The 26,434-nt window shown below is 40.3% G+C and overlaps 3 protein-coding genes across 4 annotated transcripts in view; all 3 read right to left on the reverse strand.

The window, feature by feature from the left end:
* Positions 1–246: 246 nt before the first annotated feature.
* SPTSSA (serine palmitoyltransferase small subunit A) lies at positions 247–6,062 on the reverse strand. Its single transcript, XM_077180442.1, has 2 exons — positions 5,369–6,062; positions 247–2,087 (listed from the first exon to the last, which is right to left on the reverse strand). Exons 1-2 carry the CDS (start codon positions 5,694–5,696, stop codon positions 1,984–1,986), a joined length of 432 nt encoding a protein of 143 aa, XP_077036557.1. The 5' UTR covers positions 5,697–6,062; the 3' UTR covers positions 247–1,983.
* A 4,343-nt stretch (positions 6,063–10,405) lies between these two features.
* Positions 10,406–15,528, reverse strand: EAPP (E2F associated phosphoprotein). Its single transcript, XM_054634760.2, has 6 exons — positions 15,368–15,528; positions 14,710–14,891; positions 13,992–14,081; positions 13,522–13,645; positions 12,515–12,634; positions 10,406–11,022 (listed from the first exon to the last, which is right to left on the reverse strand). Exons 1-6 carry the CDS (start codon positions 15,439–15,441, stop codon positions 10,761–10,763), a joined length of 852 nt encoding a protein of 283 aa, XP_054490735.1. The 5' UTR covers positions 15,442–15,528; the 3' UTR covers positions 10,406–10,760.
* Positions 15,529–15,728: 200 nt separating this feature from the next.
* SNX6 (sorting nexin 6) overlaps positions 15,729–26,434 on the reverse strand; it is a 29,625-nt gene continuing 18,919 nt past the window's right edge. For both annotated transcript variants that reach the window (XM_054634554.2, XM_077180441.1), the window contains exons 11-14: positions 26,257–26,343; positions 25,195–25,354; positions 24,085–24,170; positions 15,729–17,549 (exon numbers count right to left, since the gene is read on the reverse strand). In XM_054634554.2, coding sequence (XP_054490529.1) covers positions 17,496–17,549; positions 24,085–24,170; positions 25,195–25,354; positions 26,257–26,343 — 387 coding nt within the window. In that variant the 3' untranslated portion in view covers positions 15,729–17,495. The remainder of the gene's footprint in view (positions 17,550–24,084; positions 24,171–25,194; positions 25,355–26,256; positions 26,344–26,434) is intronic.

Consider the following 26,434-nt stretch of genomic DNA (forward strand, 5'->3'; position numbering starts at 1 on the left):
TATAAAACATTTTACAATTAAAAATCATGCCTAACATTCCTAATGCCACCACCGGATCAGTTCTGCTACCAGCTCCTGAGGCTTTGTCATTCTCTTGGACCTTTTGTGACTGAGGAAAACCCAAACCTAAAAAAATCCCTTGTAAAGAAGGGATTTTCTCACCCTCATACAAATAACATTATCTACTGCTGAAAAAGAGGTTATCAATCATGGTAGTAGTTTGCAAAGAAACATCACAATCAGGTATTGATTTGATTCACAGAGAGATTGGATTTATGCTATGTTACTTCAAAAAGAGTACATTAACATTATCAATATCTCCATGTATACACTTAAAATGCACACATACAACTCTGGATACATTTAAATAAAACCACAATAAAACACCACAAAAAATAACAAAAAACCACGATCCCAGAAACCTACCCATGTTTTGTTGGCCAGTTATTAAGAAGTGAAAGCACTGAATTAGAGGGAGACTCCTACCAACTTCAGGAAAGCTCAGGTTCATCTAAGAAGTTTAAGGCTCACTGTTTTTAGTTCCCAAAACAACAACAGGGTTTTTAATCAAATACATATGAAGTTTTTAAACACAGGGAAAAGCACTCTCTTCTCACGAGTACACATTTGAGAAAATGAAATAATCTGAAAGACAATATCCCTATAGATACTGTAAATCTACAATTTCTGATGTCAACAGATGTTGCATAAAAGACATAACAGTACTGATTATTGGGCCATTAAAATCACAGTTCTTTGGTCAAGTATCACTTTTGGGAAGTTCTGAGAAAAGCAAGCAGCACTCAGAAACACATTAACTTCTCCAAGAAAGTTTTGCATCAAAGCTCTGCTTTTTAACTTTTATTTTTTAAACAACAACAACAAAAAAATTGTCCACTTAGGAAAGTTAAGTTGTTACCCTCTTACATTTCAGAATACAAAACTGAAAAAAATCCCTATTAAAAAAAAGACAGGACTTCAGCCAAGTATTCAGCTACTTATTGCTGTAGTTGTAACTCAAGTCCCTTGAAAATCCCTATGTTTTGGTCGTTTGTAGCGAAAACATGTTTGGAACACTAGCAGCAATAGAAAACCCCTTGAAAACCTAGACGTGGTTACACTGTTGAATGAAAACCAGCAGAAACCATAGCCACTGGAACATAATAAAGCATCCTGTAAAAGTGAATTGGTAGCTAGAAAAATGGTTGGTTTAAAGTGCTATCCCAAAGCCATATGTGGGCCAATGCCGGTAAAGAAAGTCCATTTCCCCCCCACCCAGACAGAGTCCAGAACCACAGCACTACTAAAAAACATAATGAATGCATTTTGCTTCAATGCCTCATCTCCCCCTCCCTCCTCCCACAGGCAGAATACAGAAACTTGAAATAATTGCTAATTCCAAATTTAGGTGATATGCACAAATATACTGTTGAACAAAGTTTGGACAGCGAACAGTACACCTGAGTTCAGTCATACAAACTAACTTTTGTAAATAGGATTAGACGAATATATCCATGTCTCTAATATGAATCTAGATGTATTTTCTTACAAAACGCATTAATAGAAATATCCAGGCAAATACATACCATACAATAGCAAAAGCTTTAAGCCCCATTTAATAAGATGACTTTCTGATTAAAAATAGAAGGCAATTAAGATTTACTCAAAAGTACAATTAAGAAAAGCTTTCACAGTGCAATATTCAAACTGTCACAAAGTTAAGAAAATACTGATATCAAAGTACAATCACAATGTTAAAGTAGACAAAACTACTATACAAGGGCATATCTTGTAAAATTAAAGGGAATGAACACAACACAGGGGACATCTCACGTCCCTGCTCTACACATCTCATTTCCTAGTCTTCAGAGTCATAATTGTGTCTTTCGGACATCAGTAGAAATCTTGGTAAAACTGAGAGGTTCATTCTTCTTTGTAGACCAGATTTCAAAGCCCGGTTACTTCTTGAAAACATGTTCTTCATCACTGCACAATTTCAAAGTAGTGCAATATTGCCATGATGTGCTGAGGCATGAACACATAGCCTGTGTACAGTGCCATTCCAACAATGGAAACTAGCATGGAATCTGAACTACAGTTGAGGAAAAAAGCTTTTGAAACAGAAACCACCGAAGACATCACAAACTACAGCATTAAAACTTTAGTGGTTACTATCTTATAACATTATGTTTCTGAAACAGACACAATCAACTGTATTCAGCAATTATAAGCCACAGAAGAACCTACTGAACACTGAAAATCCGAATGCCAGTAGAAGCAATCAGCTGAACTGCAAAGGATGCCTTGCAAGTTACCCACTGCCTTGTCAGTGACACAGGAGGACAGACGAGAGCATGGGAAGTGTGATGGAGAACAGAAAATGGGCACTGAGAAAACACACGTTTTCACATTCATCTTCTCAGATGTTGAGCAAGTCTTGCAGAAGCCAGCCCCATTCAGCCAAGCAGAAAAAAATCAACCACCATAAAAATAAAAAAGAAAACAAAACTACAATAATATGAGCAACTTTACTAAATAAGAGCAACACCATTCTTATTTGTGGATGACTGCCTTTTTAAGCAGACAGCATAAGATGCTTTCTAACTACTTCACTCACAATGCCTCAGAGCATCAGCATAGTTTTGAGTCAAGGTGTGTACTTAAATAAACACACTCATTGGTACTTTACTATAGGAGGTTGCCCTACAAAATAAACTTCATGTGAAGCTATCTGCTAAAAATCTGCAGATAACCACTTTATTAGCTGAACTCATAACAGGGAGCTTTTGTAAAACTTATATAGAGAACTGAGACAATAGCTTATAAAGTACATGTACAGTTGGACTTGAGAGAACCTCTAGGGCTTCTGAAGCTTTACCTAAACAAATTCGGGCATCACAGGAGAGGAAAGCCCCCCCCCCCCCCCAAAAAGAAGTGGGGGGGAAACAATGCCTTAGGTTTTAGGTTTTATATTTTTTAGATTCTGCACTGCTTTTATCTGTAGTTCTGAGCTTCATATGAAGGGATGGTAAGCTCTCTTCACAGAGTAGCTAGACAAAACAATTCCTTTTCTAGCTTGGGACCAAGGACAACTGATCCAAATTTCAGGCCCAAGAGCATAAACAATGTGGACTGAAGAGAGAAAAACAAGAAGGATGTGACTTCATAAACTAAAGCTATAACTGGACAATTAATTCCAATATGCTAATGGAGCAAAACTTATAAAAGCGAGAGACCTCTCTTTTGAACGGTTGTCCCTTTTGTGGATATTTTGGGTTCATCTTGGGTGTAGCCCTGGCTGGGCTCTTGTACTGCCCAAGGTGTACCCACTGAGGCCTTTTAATAAATATCTACTTTATTCTTTGACTCTGTCTAGCCTCTGTTCTAGGTCAGCCTTGACAAGGCATCAATATTACTACAAGATTATGGTTTCAGAAAGCTTAAGGTCTCAGAAATTCAAAAGTACACAAAATGAATAAAAAAAGCCGTTGATTTCATCCAACTACCTGCAGAGATTCAGTAAACTTAGCCGCAAACACTGTAAAACACGCTGGAGATTAACAAGCATGATAAGGCCAGAGAGCAGCACTCAGTTTCCACAGGTGAAACCCGAGGAGCTGTGCATGCTCTGCGAGACCAAGTCTGCACAGCACAGGTGTAACAAGCGCTCCACGCCCCACTCGCGCACAGCACAGCAGAGCTATGAGGTGCACCTATTAGAGCTGCTTGGTGTATTTATAGTCCCAGAGGATTATACAGTGAGATACGAAAATGAAGGTCAGGTCATAAATCCACATTTCCGTATCAGTGCTCGCTTCTGATACTGGAGCACAGCCACGCACCATTAGTTCCCAAGGCCACTGTGCCCGCACTGCATCCATACAGCACCAGCAGACATGACCCACCTACAGCCAAAGCATCCAGCTTGGGGACAAAAAACAGTTTTGCTGATCTGACATCAGAAGTGATGCTTGTGCCACTCTTTACATTTGTACGTTATGTGGAAATTACAATATGAACATTTTATGAAAGTAAACGTGCACACGCTTTCATTTACTCAAATATTTTGCACAAGGTAAAAAGGAAAAAAAAAGTACTCAAGACTAATATAATTGCAAGGAAAACAAAAATTAGATTTTCTCAGTGATACAGGCATGGCATAAAAGGAAGAAGGTACACATTAACATGGAATACAACATAAGAACCCCTACCTGCACAATTGTGCACAGTGAGTCTATAAAACTTACTACTTCTCTTTTCCAGTAATCGCCCTTTCTACTGACTAGAGACAGGAAAAAAAAAAAGACTGATCACACTGCTGTAACTTGGGCAACCACTTTTACATAAGAAATGTGAGTTTCTTTACAAAACTAAGCAGAATCTCAGTAAAAGCAGCTTCTTGCTACTGCTTATACCCTTCTCTATGCTAATGTTTTAATTAATTTCTCTCTCTACCGCTCAGCATTAACTGGAGATGGCTCACGGTCACTCATATTGAGACATCATTTTAAGTCAAAAAAATCAGAGAAAAATACTTGTGATGCCACAGCAATACTTAAGAAAATGTACAAAAGGACCAAGTAAAGGAGCAAACCTATAAACAGTCTTTACAGAGACGCCTTTATATGAGCATCTGTCAAGTTCTTCCACTCTAAAACAGCCAAGCTAACTTACCAGCTGGAGGATTAAATAGCCATGTAGTAAAAGCCATGTGACAAAGCAGCATGAAAGCCTAGGTTAGCAAGGTTTTGCAGCGTGCACATTTACTTTCCTCTAGGCAAAATACAAAAGAAATCATTAAAGACACTTATCCTTAACAGAAAGGTCGGGATTTCAGTGCAAAAGCCACAACTACCGTAAGTCCAAAGATATAAACTTATGCCGGAGAAGAAACTGACTACGCTGCCCGACGCCCGGACACAGCATGCGAAACATGCTGGTTTATTCCCAGCAAGGTTTATTCCCAGTCCGGGCAGGATGTTAGTTTGTTAGGATGAGGAGCTGAGTCCCCGCTAGCAAGGAGAGGTCAAGCCTCGGTCCCAGGCGGAGGCTGCCGCTCCTCCGGCCGCCGCGGGCTCTGGCCGCGCTCGGCGCCTCAGGCCGGCTGCCCCCGGCCCGGCCCGGCCCCGCTCCCCTCCCGGCCCAACTCTCCGCCGCCCCCAGCAAGCCCCGCCGGCGGCAGCGTTCTCAGCACGACCCCGGCCCTGGCGCTCCCCGAGCTCCGCGCAGGGCCGGCGGAGCCGCCACACCCGCCCGGCGGCCTCGGGGCAGCCCCGGAGCCGCCGCCGGACACAGCGCGACAGGGAGCGGGGCAGCCCCGGCCCCACACTCACACCCGCCCCGCCAGGCCCGGCCGACAGAAGGATACTGAAGACGGTGCGCTCCCAGGGCTCCAGCATGTAGAGCGCGGTGACCAGCAGGTACTGGTAGTACAGCCACGACATCTGCTTCCACGCCGAGCCCAGCGCCATGGCGCTCCCCCGCCCGCCAGCGGCCCCGCGCCGGGCCCAGGCCGAGCGGAGGCGGGGGCGGTGCAGCCGGGACCGCCCTCCCCCGGCCCCGCCCCGGGCCCGGGTGGCCGCGGCCGGCGGCAAGGAGGCGCTGCGGCCTGTGCGGCTGGCCCGGGGCGCTCCCGGAGCGGGGGAGAACGGCGGGGATGCACATCCTTCCCCGTTCTCCCCACTGAGCGCCGACATCGGGCCCGATCTGATTAAATTATACGGCTGACCCTGAAGCTGGTAACTTCCCGGCCCGAATCACACCGAGGAGGTGGTGCTGCAACCTATTTTCTCTCATCCTGTTTAATCCTGAATTGACGTTCTGGGAATCACGGAAAAGCCAAAGCCTGTGCTTGGCAGGGCCTAAGGAAGACATGTTAAAAATTATCTGCACGATTCTTCAACTTCGTTCAGTTGTCGGAGGGTAAAGCTCACCCAAAAACGTGGCTCAGATAAATGCGACCTTAAGATAGGCCAGCTTTGGCGAGGTTAATCCATATGAATAAGAAAAACAAAGAGGCGATGAATCAGCTGTTTACTGTGACTGTTCCTAACGTTGCGCTACCCTAAGGCACTCGAAGCCAGAAACCAGAGATTCCCAGAGACTGGTTTGGGACTATGTGATTAGGAAGGCCCTTGGCAGTTGATGCCGGCACTGTGGAAGGCACGGTTTGCGAACCCGCTGGAAGGGGATGTGCACAATCATCAGGCACCTTGAATGAGCAGAGCGTGTGTTGCAACTTCCAGGCCCTGCGTCCAGGCCAGTAGTCCAGACCACACATTCCAAGTGTGCACAGCATAGAGTAGAAACTGGAATTGACTCACTATACTTACTCTGCTTAGTAAATCAATTTACAATTATGTTACTGAGCGATGTGATTCTGTCCTTGTAGCCGTCCCACCCCTACCTTCACCTGTGCTATTTATACAATGAAAAATAAGGAAGTACAACCATAGAAGAATGCACATTTGAGTTACTCGGACAGCTGCAAAATACAACTACAGGACCAGGAGATAACTGAAAAAGAAAAGCAGCTGGCAAAGAAAACTGAAGAGTGTACTATTTTGTGTGGCAGAATTTGAAATAGGATTTCTTTCACCCTGAAGACATTTAGACACACCTTATCTATGCAGATTTATTTGAACAAGAGGAGATTAATACCCTGACATAGCAGCCTATGGGAGCTGTTGCCATTATCCAAGTCGGCTGTTGCTTGTTGCAGTCTCTGCTGGAGGAGTCCTGTGTTGGTGTTGCTGCTTGAGTAAACAGTGGTAATCATGAAAGGAGCCTTTCTGTATAAACATGCCCAAAGTTCAAGGACAAGTTCAATAACTAAAGCATTATTCCCATTCAAAGCTGCAGGAAGGCTATCAACATGGAGCACAGGGGTCCAGTCCTCTCTGTTCCTGTGATTCCTAACAAGATGCTCTGCAATTCAAGTGGTAAGGCAAGCAAAATGCAGCAGCAATTAAGGACCTGGGATGAGAGGAAAGGTATGCCTAGAGGCATGCCAGCTTTACAATCTCGTACACCTGCCCTAACCAACCAGGTAGGTGGGCCCTTGCACTTTTTTGGTATGGTGCATACTTATGAGAGTTTTTTTGCTAGTTAGCCCCTTATGGAAATAGACATTACTCCTCTGTACAGTTTCCCCTCCTTCACCAGCTCCATTCTACCCCTGCTTAGGGACTGTCATCATGTAATTGTTTTTCCTGATTCCACCTGCATCAACACTTGAGCTCTTGAACTACATTCTCACATGCTCATGTTTCCTGCAGGTCAATGCAAACATCCTTAACCCGACACTGCAGAGAGCCTTTCTGTTTCATCTGGAATGTAAAGAGAAGTAAATCAAGGCCAGCATGCTCCAGAGCACAGACCATATTCCCTGTTACATGTATTCCTCCACACTTCTACCAAGGAACAGTACTTCATATATTCAGAATTTCCTGTGTACACCTCTTGGCTCATGGCACACAGTAAGAATTTATCCCACTTCACATGATCCCACAGCTATCTGATACTGCAAGTCAGATACTTCACTCTTGAGTCTGAATGTAGGTAGTAGCAAAGATGAGACTGAAATCTTGTCTCACGCATACCCCAAGCCTCAGAACCAGTAGAGTTCCATTTTGTTCCTAAGGTTGCATAGCAGAGGAAGGCACATCATAGTGACCAACCACATGTTCAGCAGCTGCATCAACAGTTCTCTACATCATCAAGCAGAGGTTAAGTTTCTGCTGATTTGAAAATACTGTGTTTTTCTTATGTAATCCTGACAGAAGAACCAGCAGGTTTATTTCTTCCTAATCTGATGTAACAGCATAGAATGAGTGTGTGTAGATCAGTAAAATACCACACCAGGGACTACAAAAGGTAACCAAAGAGTTACAAGATTTTATTATAATCTAAGGCACAAAAGATGTTATTCAGGTTTCTACCTCCTAAATTCAAATATTTCTGACAATTCCTTAAAGCACATGTAACTAGTTATTCCTAGTACTATTACGAGAAAAAAAAAAAAAAAGATTTTATTTTCAGACAGACCCTTGTTCAGTTAAAAAATATCAGGCTATAAGAGATGTTACAAATAAAGAGTTTGCCTCTGGAACATGAGCATGTGAGCTATAAGAGATGTTACAAATAAAAAGTAAGAGTTTGCCTCTAGGGCACACACCTGAATGAAGATAGAGAAGGATCCAGAATTAACAATACAGTGGCTTCATAGACATAAATACCAAGTACAGAAGCTCTTTGTGTTTCCATAAAGAAGCTGTAAATGTGCTAAATAAACAGAAAAAGCAGACTAGTTATATGGTAATAGATCTGCCTATAAATTTCTTCTTAAAATGTATCATCAAAAGGGAAAACAACAATAAATCCAGTACTTTCTTCTACTATGTATATGTAAATATACATATTTATATGTACAACATTTAGCTGTATTACTAGGCATGTTGATTTACATGATCAGTGGAAGAACAGTCCATGCCAGCAAAATCAATGTAAGCTCATCTTCCAATCTGTATAAAGAAAAATTTCTTTTTTTTGAGATCTTAATGAACCAAAAATCCAAATATCATGACAATTCCTTCTTTATCAGTATCCTAGTTTTGGCTGGGACGGAGTTCATATTCTTGTCAGTAACTTGGATTTAGTCTGAGGATAATGTTCTCATGAGCACCAGGATGTTTTGGTTGTTGCTATGTTAACTTCTAGGGCCCAAACAACAGCCCCTGAGTTAACCTCTAGATGAACATTCCAGCCAAAAGTTATGTATATATTCACTCATTAATAACGTATTATTATATGTATTCAGTTATATGTATTCACTTATTTGCAATAAATAAATCATACATATCTAGAAACCTGGGAATGCCTTACTAGGGGTGTATAGGATAAGAGACAACTCCCTTGGTTCCTCCTGGAGTCCTGCTAAGGCTTTAGGGAAAAGCCAATAGAAGAATGAAATTAGAAATTATGTCAGCTTGTTTGTTTAACAGTATACAATCTGGGCTACTTTCACAGCAAAGTCAGGGAGCCTGGAGGCCTGCAAGGTGGACACACCACTGGAGTTCTGTTACTGGGCATGGTTCTCCAGTCCTTGGCTGTGACAGCTTCTCCCCACAGCTGATATTTTCAGGACTTGGACAATGGTCAAGTAATAGGGTAACTAGTGATGTATCTTAATCACTGTAGGCATTCTTCCATAGTAACAATTAGGTGCATTGCTTATCTTATCCTTTTGTAATTCTTTGCTAAGGATTATGTGCATTGCATAGCCTGTCCTTTTGTGATTCTTTGCAGTTTTGCATTATAGTAAATTACACTGTTCCTTAAATTGGTGTTTGTGTCTGTGTCTCTGACCCTGCTAACTGGCAAAACACTAAGTGGCACTTAGGATAAGTCAAGGACTTTTCAGTGTCTCACGCTCTGCCAGTGAGGAGCGCCATAAAAAACTGGGAGGGAGCCTCGCCAGGACAAGTGACCAAAGTGGCTGAAGGGATATTCCATACCCTAGAATATCATGCCCAGTATATAAACTGGGGGAGTTACCTGGAAGGCAGATGATCACTGTTCAAGGCCAAGCTGGCTCTGGGTCAGCAGGTGGTGAGCAGTTGTGTTGTTGTGGTGGATTGACCTGGCTGGATACCGGGTACCCAGCAAAGCTGCTCTATCTGTCCCCTCTGCAAATGGACAGAGGAAACACACACAAAGGTCCATGACTTAAGGACTGGGAGAGCTCACTCACCAAATACCATCATGGGTAAATCACACTGAACTTGGGAGTATTAACTGAATTTATTACTAACAAAATCAGAGCAGGATAATGAGGAGTACAATAAATCTTACTTTCCCCTAACTCACCCTGCTTCTTGGGCTCTACTTCCTCCCCTACCAGAAGTGCAGGGAGACAGGGAATGGGGTTATGGTCAGTTCATCAACCATTGTGCCTGCCACTGGTCCAGAAGTCCTTTCCCTGATCCAGTGTGAGGTACCTCCCACAGGAGACAGTACTCCACTAACTTCTCTAACATGAATCCATCCCACAGGCAACACTTCTTCCAAAACTGTTCCTTTGTGGGTCATTTTTCCAGAGTGCAGTCCTTCAGGAGCAGCCTGCTCCAACATGGGCCTGCCACGGGGTCACAAGTTTTATCCGAACACCTGCTTTAGTGTGGGCTCCTCTTGCTGTGGGTCCTGCAGGACCAAATTTTCCTCCCCACTGGGGGAGGAGGTGGAGGGGAGTGAGCAAGCAGTTGTGTGGCCTAGTTGCCAGCCAGGTAAAACCCTAACACAGACCATGTGTGCAAATCTACCAAGAACAACAGCCTAATGACATCAAACATTCTGACTGAATGTTGTTTATCCCTTGCTAGAAAATAACCAATGCAGCTATGGAAAATCAGTTACTATAAAGTGTTTATTCCAAGAAGCCATTCTAATACACACTCAGATGATGAATGATAGTAGTATATATACAGGGAATGATCATAATATACAGATCTACATGGTATTTACAAAATATTTAATCCCCAATGATACCACCTCCCGATGGTGGGAATGAATATTGGTCTCACATACACACAGTTAACTGTATGCCTTGTATAAACATTGCAAAAAGTCCAACCATTATAAAGTTCTCAGATGAAAATGCACATTTTTAAGACCACATTTTCAAAAAGGCGAGTATGCCTGCATTTCTAACACTTCCCATGCTCTTAACAACAGCACAGGATTTTTCCCCCTGCATTTCCACATTAGGAGTGGCTGGCCAGAACATTGAAGAAGTGAAAAACTTCATCTTTATCCATTACTGCTACTTCAGTTGAGCATTCAGTACATAATACTGGATGATATATTTCCTCTTCTTCTTGATTTGATTGTATAGAGTCAATTTCTTTGCTGTGCTTCCTTTTCTTACTTCTCTTTACCTTCTTTCTGTATTTCAGTATTTCCTCTTTGTTAACAACGCAGTTCATCACAAACATTGCTCTGTACTGTGTTTTGTAAGATTCATGTCTATGGAGAAGGGGAGAAAATGCAAGTCATACCATTCATACAACACTGCTTCCAAAAAATCTGTTACCATCACTGGGTATGGGATTAAAGATAGGAAATAACATGCCAAAGGGCTGAAAGCCAAGTAAGCAGGAATTTCATAAACAGAAGTCACAGCTACAAAAATAATAAAAACATAGAATTGCAGCCATCTGTTGTTTTTTAAGGCATTTTTTAAAATACTGTCTGTTGCTGAAAGAAGCGCCCTGGAGTACAATGGTACTGGTATTGCAGAATTATGCATTGCTACATATACCTCATAATAGTAAAGGATCAGGAAGCTGTGAGTGTAAATGACTCATCTGCTGGCAGTGACATCCTACAATGTCATGCAAGTCTGAAATTCCTTATTTATAAGTAATATCATTGACATATCACACTAGAAGCAGCATGTCTATAATAAAACATAAAATTTCAGCTGTCATCAGTCTTAACAACTGTGTATCTGGAGGATGTAGCAAAATTCAGTACTGTAGTTCAATTTAACACAATGTCCCTCAGGCTACAATTTTACAGCAGCCTGAATGAATACAACAGTGGCTGCAAAAGTCCAATCTGGAATTCTGCTGGCTTATTGCTTGTATGACACTGTGCTGAGCTATTGCAGTGGATTAAACCCAGGAAAGACCAGTCTGACAATAAAAATACAGTTAGCTTAGCAAATTGAAATACTTAACTACAGAAAAAGGTCAAGGAGTACCAGAGCCAGCAAAGCCAAAACAGAGAAAAACAGCAGCCAGTACTTAGATGATTTCAGGCTGCTGTGGAATTTCATCCTCTATCACCAAAAATACTCAGTAAATGACAGGTATTTTATTCCTCATTTCAGAAGATTTCTTTCTACTTTACTCCCACTTCTAGAGTCCTTTTCCTTAGCACAGGTCAGCAGCACTAACTAGGCCTACAATGCAGTCAGATACTGGATAGTAGCAAACCATACTGTGGACTCTCACCTAAATACCTTCCTGGCATTTTTAAATGTAACTGCACTCAAAACCTAACTGCTGAGACTCAAACCAAGCAAGAATACACTATCTTTATTTTGCTTAATCCTCCTTTAAAAAGACATTTTTAGACAAAAATGACCTAGAATAGTTTTATGCCTCCAAACATCAAGCCAAAATATATATTAGATAGGTATCTCTAAAATCCCCAATCTTCCTGAAATGCCTGTTGAGTCTCCACAATTATTATTTTTTTAAAAAATTTACCTACTCCACTATGCTAACGTTCTACCCTATTATTCCCCATCTCCACACTGCAGGTTAAACTGATCATCACTCTTACAAACCAGCATGTAAATCTGACTCACATCTACCTGCCTTCTCATTATTAGGGCTATCTTGTGAGACAGAGTTGATAAAAATTCATAGATCAAACTGAATATGCTAACAATACTACTGACTGAAAAAAAGAAATTACAAAAAGACCCCTTATTGTTCACTGTTATTACCTCTGGCAGTCCAGGCATAGTGTTGTCATGCAGGCAGGGCAGTTCAGAACAGCATCACTGTTTGGAACAGCTGCAGGTTTTGCCTGCCTCTGCTGCGGTGCTCTTCTCTGGTTCCGGTACCTACCAATTCGAGAGAGGAGGAAGCAGAGACAACAAGTGAAATTACATGCCCTTGCTGTTGGTCATAATAACAAGGTTCAATGTCAAACCTTTCTTTGCATTAAAAGAAGAGGTTTGACATTGAAGAGGTTCAATGTCAAACCTCTCTTTGCATTAAAATTCACCAATTAATACTTGGCTCATTCTGGACACCTTTTGCATTAAGTCATCATAAATGAGAAGGTGAAGGGAAAACACATACCAGTATCTTTTGATTTACAGAGTATTTTCATTTGGTGAGACAAATACATCTAGCATGAGAATTTGTGCCTAACAGCCCTCTCCTCTGACAAAGCAGGTATCTCAAGTACCATCTCTGCAGGCAACATTCATTATCTTAATCAATAAATTTAGGTGGAAAATTTTACTTCTTCTGCAACAACCACTTTTCTACTTCAACCTTCAAAAAACCCTCATTAAAGTACCTTTGTATTGTTCCTGTTTTCTCTGCGCATTTTGTGGCTTGCTAAGTTCAAAGTTTTCCAAAACCAGAAATTCACTGTTTATCAGGAACAAATATTAATCAGCAATCAAATTATCTTGCAACAGTTTAATTCATAGCATGGTTGTTTAGATGAGATCTACAGGCAAAACTGGCTTAGAGAATTTTGAAATCTTGATTTTAAAAATTTTAAAGTTTTGTGTCATTTTGAAGACTCAAGTTCTATTACATACACCCAAAGCATTTTACAGGCTTTTAAGTTTCTTATGCTTTAAGTTGATATATAAAAAATAGTTTCATATAATGGATTTGACAGCATTGGCATTTTCTCTACATTTACCATTTTCATTTAAAATTTTCAGTTGATGTTAAGTATCTTACAATTCAAGTATTTATGGTTGCTTACCCTCTCCTCTGTGAGTCTACCCACTCTTGGTCTCTACTGTCTTCTTCTGGGTCATACAGCAGCTCATCATTGGAGAGAATCCGGCGTTGCTGATGTTTTCTGTTTTTCCGGACATCCTGTGTATCTGGAAAAAAATGTGCAAGAACATATTCCATCCATCAGACACAAATTATCAAAATATACAATATACAATATCCAATTTTCAATTTCCATCCTTGCAATAAATCTAAACTGAAACTTACATGCCCGGCTCATCTCTCCTCTAAGTGCGTGACCCCAAAGCATTACATTGGGATACATCATAAAATTGCAGGAGCTATGCTGAGATGATGTAGGCTGATAATTTCCTTCAAAAATGCTGCCTTCAAAAACAGCCTCTTGACCCCCCCCCGCCTCCCCAGAGGATTTTACAGGATCTGAGAGAGTAAGTGGCAGTATAAAGATGCCCTCCCCTTGCCTCTGTCATTTACCTATTTTATCTTCATCCTCTGAATCAGAATCAAAGTAAATGTCATCATAGTATTTTGAAGTGCTGGCAGATCCAGTACTTGAGGAAGTACCTACAGGTGAAATTAGAAGTGGTAAGGACACCCTGCTAAAAGGACAGCAAGTATATAGCCCACAACAAACCTTTACTTTCAAGTTACTCTGTTCAGAGTGCTTGGTTCTACCTGGGTGTGTTAAGTAACAGCTCTCCCAGGTTATTCCCACACCCATATCATTCACATCACTTGTGTTACTTCATTCACAGGTATTCTCAGAGCAAAGCTACTCCCTTCTCCCTCGAAGATGAACCTCAGGTACCATTTGAAGGACAGTTTCTCCCAACACTCCCTTTAGACACAGAGGACACCACCATCATTCTGTAGGGCCTGTCTGTGCCCTACAGAATACACAAGACATTTTTAGTCATGTGAAAGAAATACAGGTGTGGCACATTGTTTCACGAACTTTGATTACAATAAAATTCACTAAAAAAGTCCTCCAAAATTTCAGGGCCACAGAAGTTCAAAAACTGCCAAGCAGTCACAGCCACTCTGCATCACAATTCCTATTCTGTGCTGTAAGGATGTGGTGATGTAAATACCGCTACATATTCTTAACTATACAACCAAAACCTAAAGATTATCTGGCCACTAACACATAATTCAATATTTCATATGCAAGCAGATGTTAAGCTTGATTTACCCATTTCAGGTGATTTCCATTTGCCTTCCATAGTCTTCATGGTGGTGTTTAGTTCTGCTTCCATCTCCTTTTGGAACTCATCGTCGCTGGAAGACTCACTCTCGCCAGTCAGGCACTCCCGTATCAGCTTCCGCTTCTGGTCAGGAGTGCCGTGCAGGAGCACGTCCACTTCATCCTCTGAGCTACAAACATCCAAGTGGTACACACCTAATTATTACAAATAGGCTAAAACGTGGACATAGTCACTTGGGGAATGAACATTTAATTGTGTGGGTGCACGGGAGAGCCCTTACTCCTATGCTTATGGGCAATGTACATATTAAAACACTTTATTAGCTTAGGAGTATTAAAACTCTGGTTTAAACGCAAAGGAGCTTCAGCCGACTGCGTGCGGCCTGCCACAACGCCCCGGCAGCTCTCGCTCCGCGCAGGGAGCTGTGCAGTCAGAAATATAAATACGCCGGTTTCATGGAAATCGCCGCGGCTGATGGAGCGAGGCCGAGGCCGATCCTCTTGCACTCTGCGGGCAGCCCGGGCTCGCTGCCCACGGCCTGGCACCGCCAGCGTCACTGCGCGCCCGGGCCAGCACAAGCCAGGCGGGGAGCGGGGCCCGCCGCCGCCGGCCCGAGCCCACCCCCCGGCCGGCAGCTCCAGGCACCTGCTGAGCGCTCGCTCCTCGTCGCTGGGCTCCTCCACCACGTACGGATCATCCTCCTCCCGCAGGCGGCTCATGGCGCCACCGCTGAGCTCGCCCGCTGCCGCAGCCAGGCCCGGCCCGGCCCCTTCCGGGCGGCCGGCAGCTTCCGGCGGCCGAGCCCCGCCCCGCCCCGCCCCGCCGGGGAAAGGCGCCCCCGGCGCCAAGGCCCGGCCCAGAGCGGGGGAGCCCCGCAGCGAGGAGCGGGCAGGCGGGCGCTTTCCCTTTCTCCGCGGAGTTGCGGGTCCTCGGGTCACGTTTTAAGCACTCTTTTCCAGAGCTACCGAGCCAGAGTTAGAGCTTTAAGAGACACACCCAATACCAAGAGGCTTGGAAAAAATTTAATGAGCTAGTAACACTCAACAGCGAGGACTAATCTAAAAACTGTTCCCACATCCTACTTAAAATATTTACAATATTGTTAACTGTATATACATTGTCATCGTTGTCCCTTGTAGTCTATTTATAGATGAGTTCCTTAGGAATTATACCTGTTATATCTAGAAGATGAACAGCACAGTATTGGTGTAGTAGGCATTGCTGGGAATACTCTCTGTACTAGCTAAGTTGCCAAGACCCACTGGGCACTGGGCATCGAAGCCTGAGGTGAGGGGTACATGAATCAAAGCACAATGCAAACTTCTCTGCCTTTGCAATGTTTTGATGTGCAAGGCAGCAGGGTAAGTGTACAACACTGTGCAATTTACCCTATCTGAGAAAAACAAACCACACGCCTCTGTGTGGCAGTACAGGGCATCTGTAATCAGACACTGACTTACACTGATCTGCATTTTCAACCATACCATTCACCCAAACTTTGCTGCTCCACTGAAGGCCTGCAAACAGCATATATTGCTTATAAAGCAGAAATCCCACTGTGAAGAGTGATTCCTCAAGTGACATTTTATGACATCGTGAAATCACACAACATAGCAGCACCTCTTGGAAAAGGGTCATAGTTCAACGAAGGGAGACCAATCAAGACAACTAACAATACTGGATTCATAGCTCTAAGTCTTAAGTCCAGTTAGCAGAATGAGATCCTCTTAACACACTCCTTTATAGGGGATACCTTCACTTTTTTCCTGAAGCAAAACATTTTATCTGTATGACAGTGGGGCAGTATTACTTTTCACTGATTTTTTATGCACCTTCTGAACTCCCTTCTGCTACTTTATTTCCCCTTTCTCAGAAGAAACCCAGGAAGTTCTCTCAAATGTATTTCTGCCAAAGAAATTGCAGAGTCAGCCACCAAGCTCAAAACAATTTAAGTACAACACTGGGTAGGAAAGTCACAGACAAACAGATAAAACCTGAGAATGCAAGTGAAAAGTACTGGGCGAGTAGTGTCAGACCAATCCAATACTTAATGGTTTTTACACGATGAATAGAGAAAAAAACCAAATTAATCTAATTTACTAGAAAATACTAAGCTTATATATGATACAGTGTCTGCATCATTTTAGAAAAATCACTGATTTCATGGTTTATTTTACAATAATTGGATTAGTCTACAAGTTAAGGCAAACATACTAATGCATCTGCTTTTCTTTTTAAATCATAGTTATAAAGGTTACACAAAGTTCTCCAAAATTTCTAAGAAATGTTCACAATTGAAAAAAAGATAAGTTTTTTGATATAAGTACATGGAAAAAAAACTAAGACAGTGTATACAATGCCATTATAGTAACAATATTCAAATATCTAATGGTAATATTTAGGCCATTTGAACAATGTGCTTCAAATGGTGATCTTCAGAAATTACTTACAAAGGTAAATAAGATTGCAGCCGTATCATAGTATTCATAACATGAACATTATTATATTGGCTATTTTCACAAAACCCGAGCATTTGGTTTCTGAACAATGAAAGCGTATAATGATTAAATAAACATGAATATGTATGTATAACAAGTATGCTGTTCATATAGTCTGGAGCTACTTTCACATGTTTAATTCTTTTGAAAGAAGAAGCTTGCTTATGTGCACTTTGTCAAATGTTTTCTCCAGGGAATTGTAAATGCCTATTTAAAGTCATGAAAAGAAAATCCAGAGGAGGGCAGCCCTTGTTAGTGGGAGGACAGACCGTAGCTTATGTGTCACCATTTAACACTGCCAGGCAGCTCTGCAGAAGCTGTAAGTTACCCTGTAAAAATAAAGAAAAATATCACCACATTTGTCTTCTTTCTTTTAAGCTTGTGACAGAACAATGTTTTTTAAATAGCAATGACACAACTAAAGAAGAATAGACAGGTTTTGAACTTATGGAAAAATATGTGTAACTTTTGTATTGAAAGTTTTTTTGAATGTAGGAATATAGTGCCATGGAAATAAAGAGAGCCAATCTGAGATTCAAAAATAAGCACTTAATACCCTTTCATATTTCTTCCTAGAGGTCTAGTCTGGCCACAAAAACTATTCATTGCAGAGCATTCTCTCAGCAATGAAATTCACAGTTGCAAAGTTTAAAATATTTTATATAGCAGGGCCATTGCTCTGTCTCTAGAATGAGATCCCCTAAATCTAAGTATTCATGTGTTACTGAATACTGTATTCATCAGCAAATATTAAACAATTCACAGCACTCGGGATCTCCTCACTTATAGCAGCCATTTGAGTTGACAGCTTTGTTCAAGGAGGAGGCCCTGCTAGAAAGACAACAGACTGATTGACATGCTCAGCCAGGTGATTTAGCCATCGAGTTTAGCCATTACAGCCGGAGCTACAGAAGTGATTATCAGAACATTAACTCAACTCTAAGCCAAGCTCTGGCCGCCTTTCCAAACACAGTTTTTAATCTTATTTAAAGCATTCTGGCTCTACCATAAAAATATACAGACTGGTTTTCAGGTATCTGAATGAATTTAGAGAACTGACACTGTTGTGAATTAAGCAAATGTGATTGATAAGCCAGAACTTACTTTGCAGGAAAAAAACACCACCAAAACAACTCAGAATTCATATGTTCATTCATGTATGCTTACATCACTTTAAACTACTAGCTATTCACTATAAATATCTGTACTACATTTGTTCCCAAATCTGAAATCTTCATGTAAGAAAAAAATGTCAGGCTGTTGACAGTGTTAAGAGTAATTCCTATCAGGTTCAGATAAAATGCAGGAACAAAGCACTCTGCCCAGTTATGAACATGGAAGAAACTGCTGACTTCTAAAACAATTTTTGGATCAAAAAAGAAAAGTATAAGAAGTTCAGACACACAGAAGCATGTATCTGTGATTACCATGCCTTTCATAAACAGTCCACAGAAGTCCTTAAGAATTTGTAAATACTCCTTCAGTTAAAAGTGCTCCAATGACTTGTGATAGATAAGCAGGACATTCATCCCTCAGCCCCAAAAGCTAAAATCATAATTCTATGCCCCCTTCAGGTTCTTAAAATCCAGATTAAGCAATTAACTGATTTAAAGGCTTAAAAACAGATTCCCAGTTATGCCTACTAAATCCTTCTCAGTCTTATCTAGAAGGCAGCAATACCAGTTACAGCTTCAACAGCTTTTTTGTCTCTTTATGTCTAGACTGGCAGAGGACAGTGACAAGGTATTTTTCAGAAGGCTTGTAATTTGGTGACATGAATAAGTTCTATATATGCAAGGTACATGAGGACTTGGCGGCCCATCTTTGTGGTGTACAGGATTCATAAATTTAAGGTCTCTGCTACTGAAAAGCTGATTCTTGACCATAACGATCTAATGAATTTAAAGGAATACTTCAATCTGAAGTCTTCACTCTTCAAATGGAATTCAATTTGAAGTACATTTATGGACTGCACACATTACCTGTAACTAAAGTGTGACAATAACCTTTTGGCCTTCTTATTACAGAAGCATGAAGTATATTTATAATTTACAGACCATTATGTCGCACTCTAAAAAAAAAAGTTACCAGAACATCTGTGCTGGGCTGGGGTAGAATTATTTTTCTTCTCAGTGGCTAATATGGGGATATATTTTGGATTTGTGCTGAAAATTATGTTGATAACATAGAGATGACATAATCATTGCCAAGCAGCTCTGACTCTCCTGCTTCTTGTACTGGCACGTTGGAGAAGTGGCTGGGGGTGCACAGGAGATGGGAAGGGACACAGCTAGGACAGCTGACCCCAAGTGACCAAAGGGATATTCCAGACCATATGACATCATGCTTAGTATATCATGTGGGGGAAATAAGAAGGAAGAGGGGGGCATTCAGACTGTTGTCTTCTCAAGTCACTGTCACACATAATGGGGCCCTGCTCTCCTGGAGATGGATGAACATCTGCCTGCCCATGGGAAGCAGTGAATAAAGTCCTTGCTTAGCTTTGCTTGTGTGCATGGCTTTTGCTTTCCCTGTTAAACTGTCTTTAACTCAACCCACCAGTTTTCTCACTTTTCTAAGTTTCAGTTGCCAGCTGAGGTTAAACCATCACAACATCCTTTACACCTCAGTCATTTCCAGACTAAGCCAGCCAGTTTACTCAAATTTTCCAAATAGGCACATAATTCATTGTCATTAGATCAAATTTACAAAGTTCACAAGAACACCTTATTTAAATTATAATAAATCAAGGACAATAGAAACTGTGAACCATTACTCCTTGTGGCTGCAGTATATGACATACTTGACTTACATCACCACAGCTTGAGAAAGTCCAATACATTCAGATTCAGAAAAGTGTTTCTTGCCAGCTCACACTCCTAAGCTGTAGATATTAAAATTATTGGCAGAACCACAGTGACACAAACATCCTTTTCAGGAAAGAAAGAATTACTGACAAAACATTTCAGCAAATCCCTTAGCACTGCATTTTGCTTACTTCCTTCTTCTATCGGTTCCAAACAGACATCTGTTGCTAGTACACAAGAAATTCTTTTTCCAAAAAACACAGAGAGGCAAGAGTGTATATGTAAGTATTTGTGGAAAATAAATGTTTCAGTTTATTTACATGAAGGAAGTGGCTGTCTTACTCAGTTACAATTCAATGTAGAAAGACTCCAAATGTACAGCCAAGGCTATGAATGCTATATGATTGTAACTGTAGCAGTTTCGCCAGCTATCAAACCTCCCTTCCTGAACACAAAGTCCAGCACAGGAATACCTCAAAATCCAACCATTTAAAATGCTGAACAGTACACCAAATGCAGCTTTTGCACCAAAATGGCCAAACACTGACTCAGGTCTTACATTAGCTACAGCTGCATTAAGTCAGGAAGAAACACAGAACTAGCAAAACAGAAGCTAAGCACTACCTAGGGGGGGGTAATCAGCCAGAATGGACACAGAAAAAGAAATATCAGTATGTTTAGAGTAGGTCACTGACCAATGATAATCTAAAGCTTCAGTTTGGCAGCTATTCTAAATAGATCTAGGGTACATGCTGCTGCTAAGAAAGCAGCTCTCTTTTATTACCAGACCCTCCCAGAAAAAACTGTGTGTTTTGTTACAAGGGATGTTGTGAAACAAGACAAAGTAAAGCTTAGGAAAACCCAGAGCAACCTTCAGTGCCTTCTTACTATGCAGCTGCACAAATAACTGTGCCAACATAAGGGAAAGGAAGAATCATGCATCATCATCCTTCCTGGCAGCAGTCTGCCCTTTCATCATCTTAAAGCAAACCCAACCCACAGATTTTTAGCTTTTTCAAAAGTCTTGAGTTGTAATTCAAAAGGAGAAGAGGATATTAACAATACTTCCAAGAAGTATGTTAGAGGGAAGTAGTATGAACATAACTGGGCAGATAGGGTTTACTTAGAATTTGTATGTACAGTGTTCCTGATTTACTGAGTTTATTTCCCTATGGCCCTCAAGTCTTCTAGAGCTACAGGCAGGTATAGCTCACAAAATGCAAGCTGTGCCTCAGAACCTTCTCTCAATTCTTTGGTCACTCTTGACTTCTTCTGTGCAGCAACCTCTGTATTTTAGGATTTGTGTTTTTCTTTCCACACAGAGCAAGTAACTTTAAATGGCAAGTCAAGCAGCAGCCTTCATTGTGTCCAAACTCCTCCAAAAGAGCCTCTCAGGTGAGTTCAACACACAACTGCTACATCATATTTCAGCTCTATGTTTTTTGTGTGAGGCAGCTCCAAGTCCAGAAGATACACAGCTAGACTGATTCAGAAACAGATGCATCTGCATGGCATCTAATCTGGAGACACTCACTACTGAAAAAGACAACCCATAATAGAAGACTTCTAGCAAAAGGCTGCAGCAGTATATCCATTGTCCCCAGACCTCTTCCCTACTTAGCATTTTTGCTGGAAGCAAGCACGTACGTACACTTGGGTAATAGTTCATGTTGCAAAGTTTGTCAGCACTGTGCTCCACACTCGACTGACCAAGCAATTGCCATTTTGTTGCTACTAAAACTTCACATGTCTGCCTCCAGGAAGTGCAAAAGCACAGAGACAGACTGCCAGCATCAGGCAAAGTATTTTGCCAAAAACCTAGAAGCAGGGGGCTTTTGATCTGACGTAATTAATTGACTGCCTACATGAAAAACACGGCTTTCTTTTATGCTTCCACTAGTGTCCAAGAGGAATTAGGTGTCTAGAAACAGCCCAGCTTAGCCCAGTCAAAACCAGGGCTACCTAGTCCTTGAAATGGAAGTATTGCTCATGATTTGCATTTCAGTCATATTCTTCTAGCACTGCTCTTCCCACATCAGGGCACAATACTACATCAAAAAAAACCCCAAAAACAAAAAACCCACAACTCAACAAACAAGTCTTTTAATATCTTATTTTCTTCTTTTAGGGAACTAACCTAGAAAGTGTGCATCAAACCATTTCATCCTTCAATACTCTGTATAGACTAATAAAAATCTATCCATAAGGCTCTCTTCAATTACCTTGGTTACTGCATTAATAAGAAGATTCCCCATTATATAATGTTGAAAAATACAACCCACTGAACTTGTAAATTTTGTAATAATCAAACCCAGAATTCATAGAAAGAAAAACACTGCAACCAAACTGATCCATCTGTAACTTAGCTCGTTTTTAAATATGAAACAGTGGCGTTGAAAAAGAGATTTTTCAAACCTAGTGAGAAATGAAATCTCTTTCATTCAACAAGTTACAGTATTTGTTAATGTTTCAAGACTTATCATTCTTAGTCAAAATGACCTTTTATTATTGTAAAACTTTAAAGATTAAAAACTGTCTGGTGAATGGTGTGCTCTGTGACGAAGTAGGTGAAAAGGGTCAGCAAAAAAAATTCATCTTTAAAAGTAGAACTACAATTCAGAGGTTCTATATCCAGCTTCATGGACTCCTTGTTATTAAATTTACTAAGACAAGGTAAGTCACAGAGAGACTATTCAAAGAAATTAGTGTTAAACACAAGCTGTGGCAACAAACTAAAGCTAAAAATCTTCAAGAACTTCCAGGTACTGAGGACACAGGAAACATGTATCAAGTTGAAAGCTACACAATTTAAGCATCTTCCCCCTGTATTCCACAGTTATTAGCTGTCAAAATTAAAGAGAATATTATTCCAACATAGTTAAAAGAAGTGATTCTTTAATAGAAGACAGAGACATCGTCCAAGCATTCCCCTTCAAGGCATGTGGAGACTTCAGCAAGAGTCAGTTACAAGAGATGATGAAGAGTCAATGACTGAAGCAGGACAGAAGCATTCCCTTACTAAAGCACAATATGGCAAATCAATAAAAATTGTTCAAGTAAGATTGCTAGGACTATTTAAAGTAAGGACTGTTCATCTGAAAAAAAGAGTCATGTGTTCCATACATTACTGATTGCTTTACCAGCAATACATAAATATCTCATTAAGCTGAACTTACACCTACAAAGATCTGTAAAAAAAAAGTTTCCCAAACAACCCTTATTACTGCACATGGGTTATACAAGCAATGGGTTTAGCAGAAGGAAGAATGACAACATCAACACTACTGAAAAGAAAGCAAAGCAGCAATACACCTCTTAACAAGTCCTTTCAACAGATATATTCTGAGTTAATTCACAGCTTCCTAACCAATGCAGTTTCAGATTTGAAGAGAAATGATAAAGAACTGATTTTTAAAAGAAAGCTGCCTCCAGCTTTAAGACTGTTCAAGTAAGAGACTGTTGTAGTCATCCATGAAACCAAATACATTGTGAAATTTAAGGACAGTACAGGCCTCCTAAAGTTCTTTTCCCACAAAAATTTATGTTCCTGAAAGGGCTATCTGCAACATGCCTCTTTTGTTAATGGTTTAGAGTTTAAAGGCAAAAAGGTTCAAAACCCATACTTCATCATACCAGACAGGTCAGTGTGATCTCATGCTTAATATCCTATACATCAAGTCCCAAAATCTGGCTAACAGGAGAAACCACTTCCTTTCTCATAGTGAAATGGAGAGATTAAGTTTTAAAAATAGGTAAGGTTTCAAATTCTGCAGATGTAAATATCAAACAGTCAAATAAACACAAAACTGAAGGCAAAATTCTCTTCCAGGATATGAGTTTTCTCTGAAGGCACCTCAAGCATACCAATCTCTCAGAGACACTTCACCTAGACTTAATTTTCTCTTTATTAAAGAAATTTAATCTTTCTGGACAAAACTTAAAATTCTCCTTCTTGAATGTGAAATGTGTATCATACAACAACTGAAGCCATTTTGGTTAATCAAGCATATAATATTCAAAATCACTTGAAATATAGGCCAAAAAGGATCACAGTTACCTTAGCATGCTTTAATTCCAGTTCTGCTAGTTCCACCAGATTTTTTCTGAACGCTGCAACTCTTCTTGTCTTAAAGTCTATCAGTTCTATAGAAAATAAAAATGGACTCATTAACAGTATCCCTGCTAGTGACCTCAGCTATTAACAGACATTCCTTCAGGATGGAAGAGGTAAAGGGGGAGAGGAGGGAAAAAGAAAAACCTCACGTTTAATCTCAGCACATTCTGGGCTCAAAAATGCTGCCACTGAGTTGGAAGAAAGCAAACCATCACTGCAGCTCCTCACCTCTAGGTAAACTTTTATGGACACTAAGCTCTTTGGAAAAAAGATTGCCAAGTGGATGCTTTTAACACTTATTTCTCTTATTCCATTGCACTGTTCTTTCAACACTGATACTTGAAAGTCTTCAGGGAATATACTAAGCTAAAACTTCTGCATATACCATTGTGGCTAACAGGATCACTCATTCTCCACTGTCTCATTTACAGGAATCATTAACCAGATTTACAGGCTCAAACAACTCTTCAATCATAAAAAGAGGAGAGCATGGTGTTTAAACCTTGAACAGATCTGCCACAAATGATGACTCAGATACCTACTAACTCACTGAAGTTTAACCTAAAAAAGACAGTAAGTTTCCAGAAGAAAAGTAGCATGTAAATAAGGTTCTTTTTCTCTATCAACTCTGTAATTCAGTGAAATCTCATTTCATTATTTCTCCCTTCTCTAATGTAGCATCGTATCTGTGACAGACTGGTGCCTTCACAGAAGAAAGCATAATTCCCCCCAAAAGGGGAATTTTAACAACACTAAAACATTTGTTTGCTATTACTGCTAACAGTTATCATTTTGTATCCTAGCTTATGTATGTGGGAAAACAGCTTAACAAGTAATTTGCACCTAGACTGCTCTACCTATCAGAGCTGTAAGAAGCCAAAGAAAAATATAATTTGAACTTTCTAAAATAAATAAATAATAATTAAAAGATAATATCCCTGCTTAGGAAACAGTACAAAAATCTATTCTTATTAATTGCATTAGTTCTCTCTAATAACATACTAAAATGTTAATTTTCAAGTAATAACATAGGATCAAGGACCACCCAAATACCTTGTTTTGCTGATTCAGAAATTTTCTCAAATTTCTGACAGCATATTTGCTGAGTAGTTTCAGCTTGCAGCACATCTTTATTTTTTGCTCTTGCTTTATCCAATGCCTTATTAGCATTTTCATAATCCACTAGTGACCTAGATCTTCTATATAGGAGATCCTGTTAAAAAAACAAAGGTTGTATGGAGTTTATAAGACTCTACCCAAGGATTTTATTATATTCCAAGTAATTTAAAAAACCAAATTAATTTTAGTCCTTGTTGCTGTATTTCAGGTCTTAGTAAATTATTTGCATTCACTTTACTTCATCCTCCAAGTCACAGGAATGTCCATACTAGATCAGATCCACAACATAATACTGTTTGGTCTCCTCTTGTCTGACAGAGGCTAGCAACACATGGCATAGATCAAACTCCAAAAAGCCAAAGAAGGCAAACCATGGGAAGTTTCACAGCTTCTTAGATTAGAAACAAACTACATTTAGATTATGTATCTCAAATACACACAGAGCCCAAGAAGCAGTAGTAATATTTTTTGCGCAACAGTTTGTGATCTTGTAACTACAGACGTTTGTTTACTGTCAAATGCTTGCTCATTCTGTGATATTATTTAATCATCTCACATCAAACAATAGTAAGAATGAAATTTTCTGTAAGCACAGAATATCAAATTCAGCCCATGTGTTTTTGTATCAGCACTAGCAGATTATATGGAATATCCAATTTTAATATTTAAAAAAAAGCAGAATTGCTTGCAATTACAAACACCAAACACACTGCAAACACGAGAACAGCCCTTTCAGTGTTTCTTGTTACTGCCTGATTTGGCCTTGACAAGTGGCTTACTCAGCTCCACACAGCCAGTCCCACATCAGCAACTACTTTGTTACTCCTTATATCCAACAGAAACAGGTTTTAAAGCTAAGGGAAAAACTGCAGGCTCCAGGAGGCAGCATTTTAATCTATCAATATTCTGAGTTGATAAGCCCATATCACTTTCTCTAATTTTTTTTTTTTTTGCTAAAAACCCACAATTTCACTGAACAAAAACCCATGGATTCACCTTAGCAGCTTGAGATTCCCTAAGGTAATATTTCAGAAGATCAGAAAGCTTAAGATCTTCATCAGCAGATACTCGAGCCTCTATTTTCTGGAAAAACAAAACAAAACACCACCATAAAACAAAAAAAAAAAAAAACAGTAAAAAAAGGATCAGCTTAAAAACAAGTAGACTTTGGGTG

This window comes from Agelaius phoeniceus, chromosome 6 (assembly GCF_051311805.1).
Source record: "Agelaius phoeniceus isolate bAgePho1 chromosome 6, bAgePho1.hap1, whole genome shotgun sequence".
In the NCBI taxonomy this organism is placed as follows: domain Eukaryota; kingdom Metazoa; phylum Chordata; class Aves; order Passeriformes; family Icteridae; genus Agelaius; species Agelaius phoeniceus.

Excerpts from the sequence above, each read along its gene's own strand:
- SPTSSA (XM_077180442.1), bottom strand. The coding sequence starts at position 5,696 with ATGTCGGCGCTCAGTGGGGAGAACGGGGAAGGATGTGCATCCCCGCCG. Across the intron at positions 2,088-5,368 it reads CTGGGAGCGCACCGTCTTCA|ATTCCATGCTAGTTTCCATT; the intron begins GTATCCTTCTGT and ends ACTGTAGTTCAG.
- EAPP (XM_054634760.2), bottom strand. The coding sequence starts at position 15,441 with ATGAGCCGCCTGCGGGAGGAGGATGATCCGTACGTGGTGGAGGAGCCC. Across the intron at positions 13,646-13,991 it reads AGAGGATGAAGATAAAATAG|ATACACAGGATGTCCGGAAA; the intron begins GTAAATGACAGA and ends ATTTTTTTCCAG. Across the intron at positions 11,023-12,514 it reads CTATGCCTGGACTGCCAGAG|ACATGAATCTTACAAAACAC; the intron begins GTAATAACAGTG and ends CCTTCTCCATAG.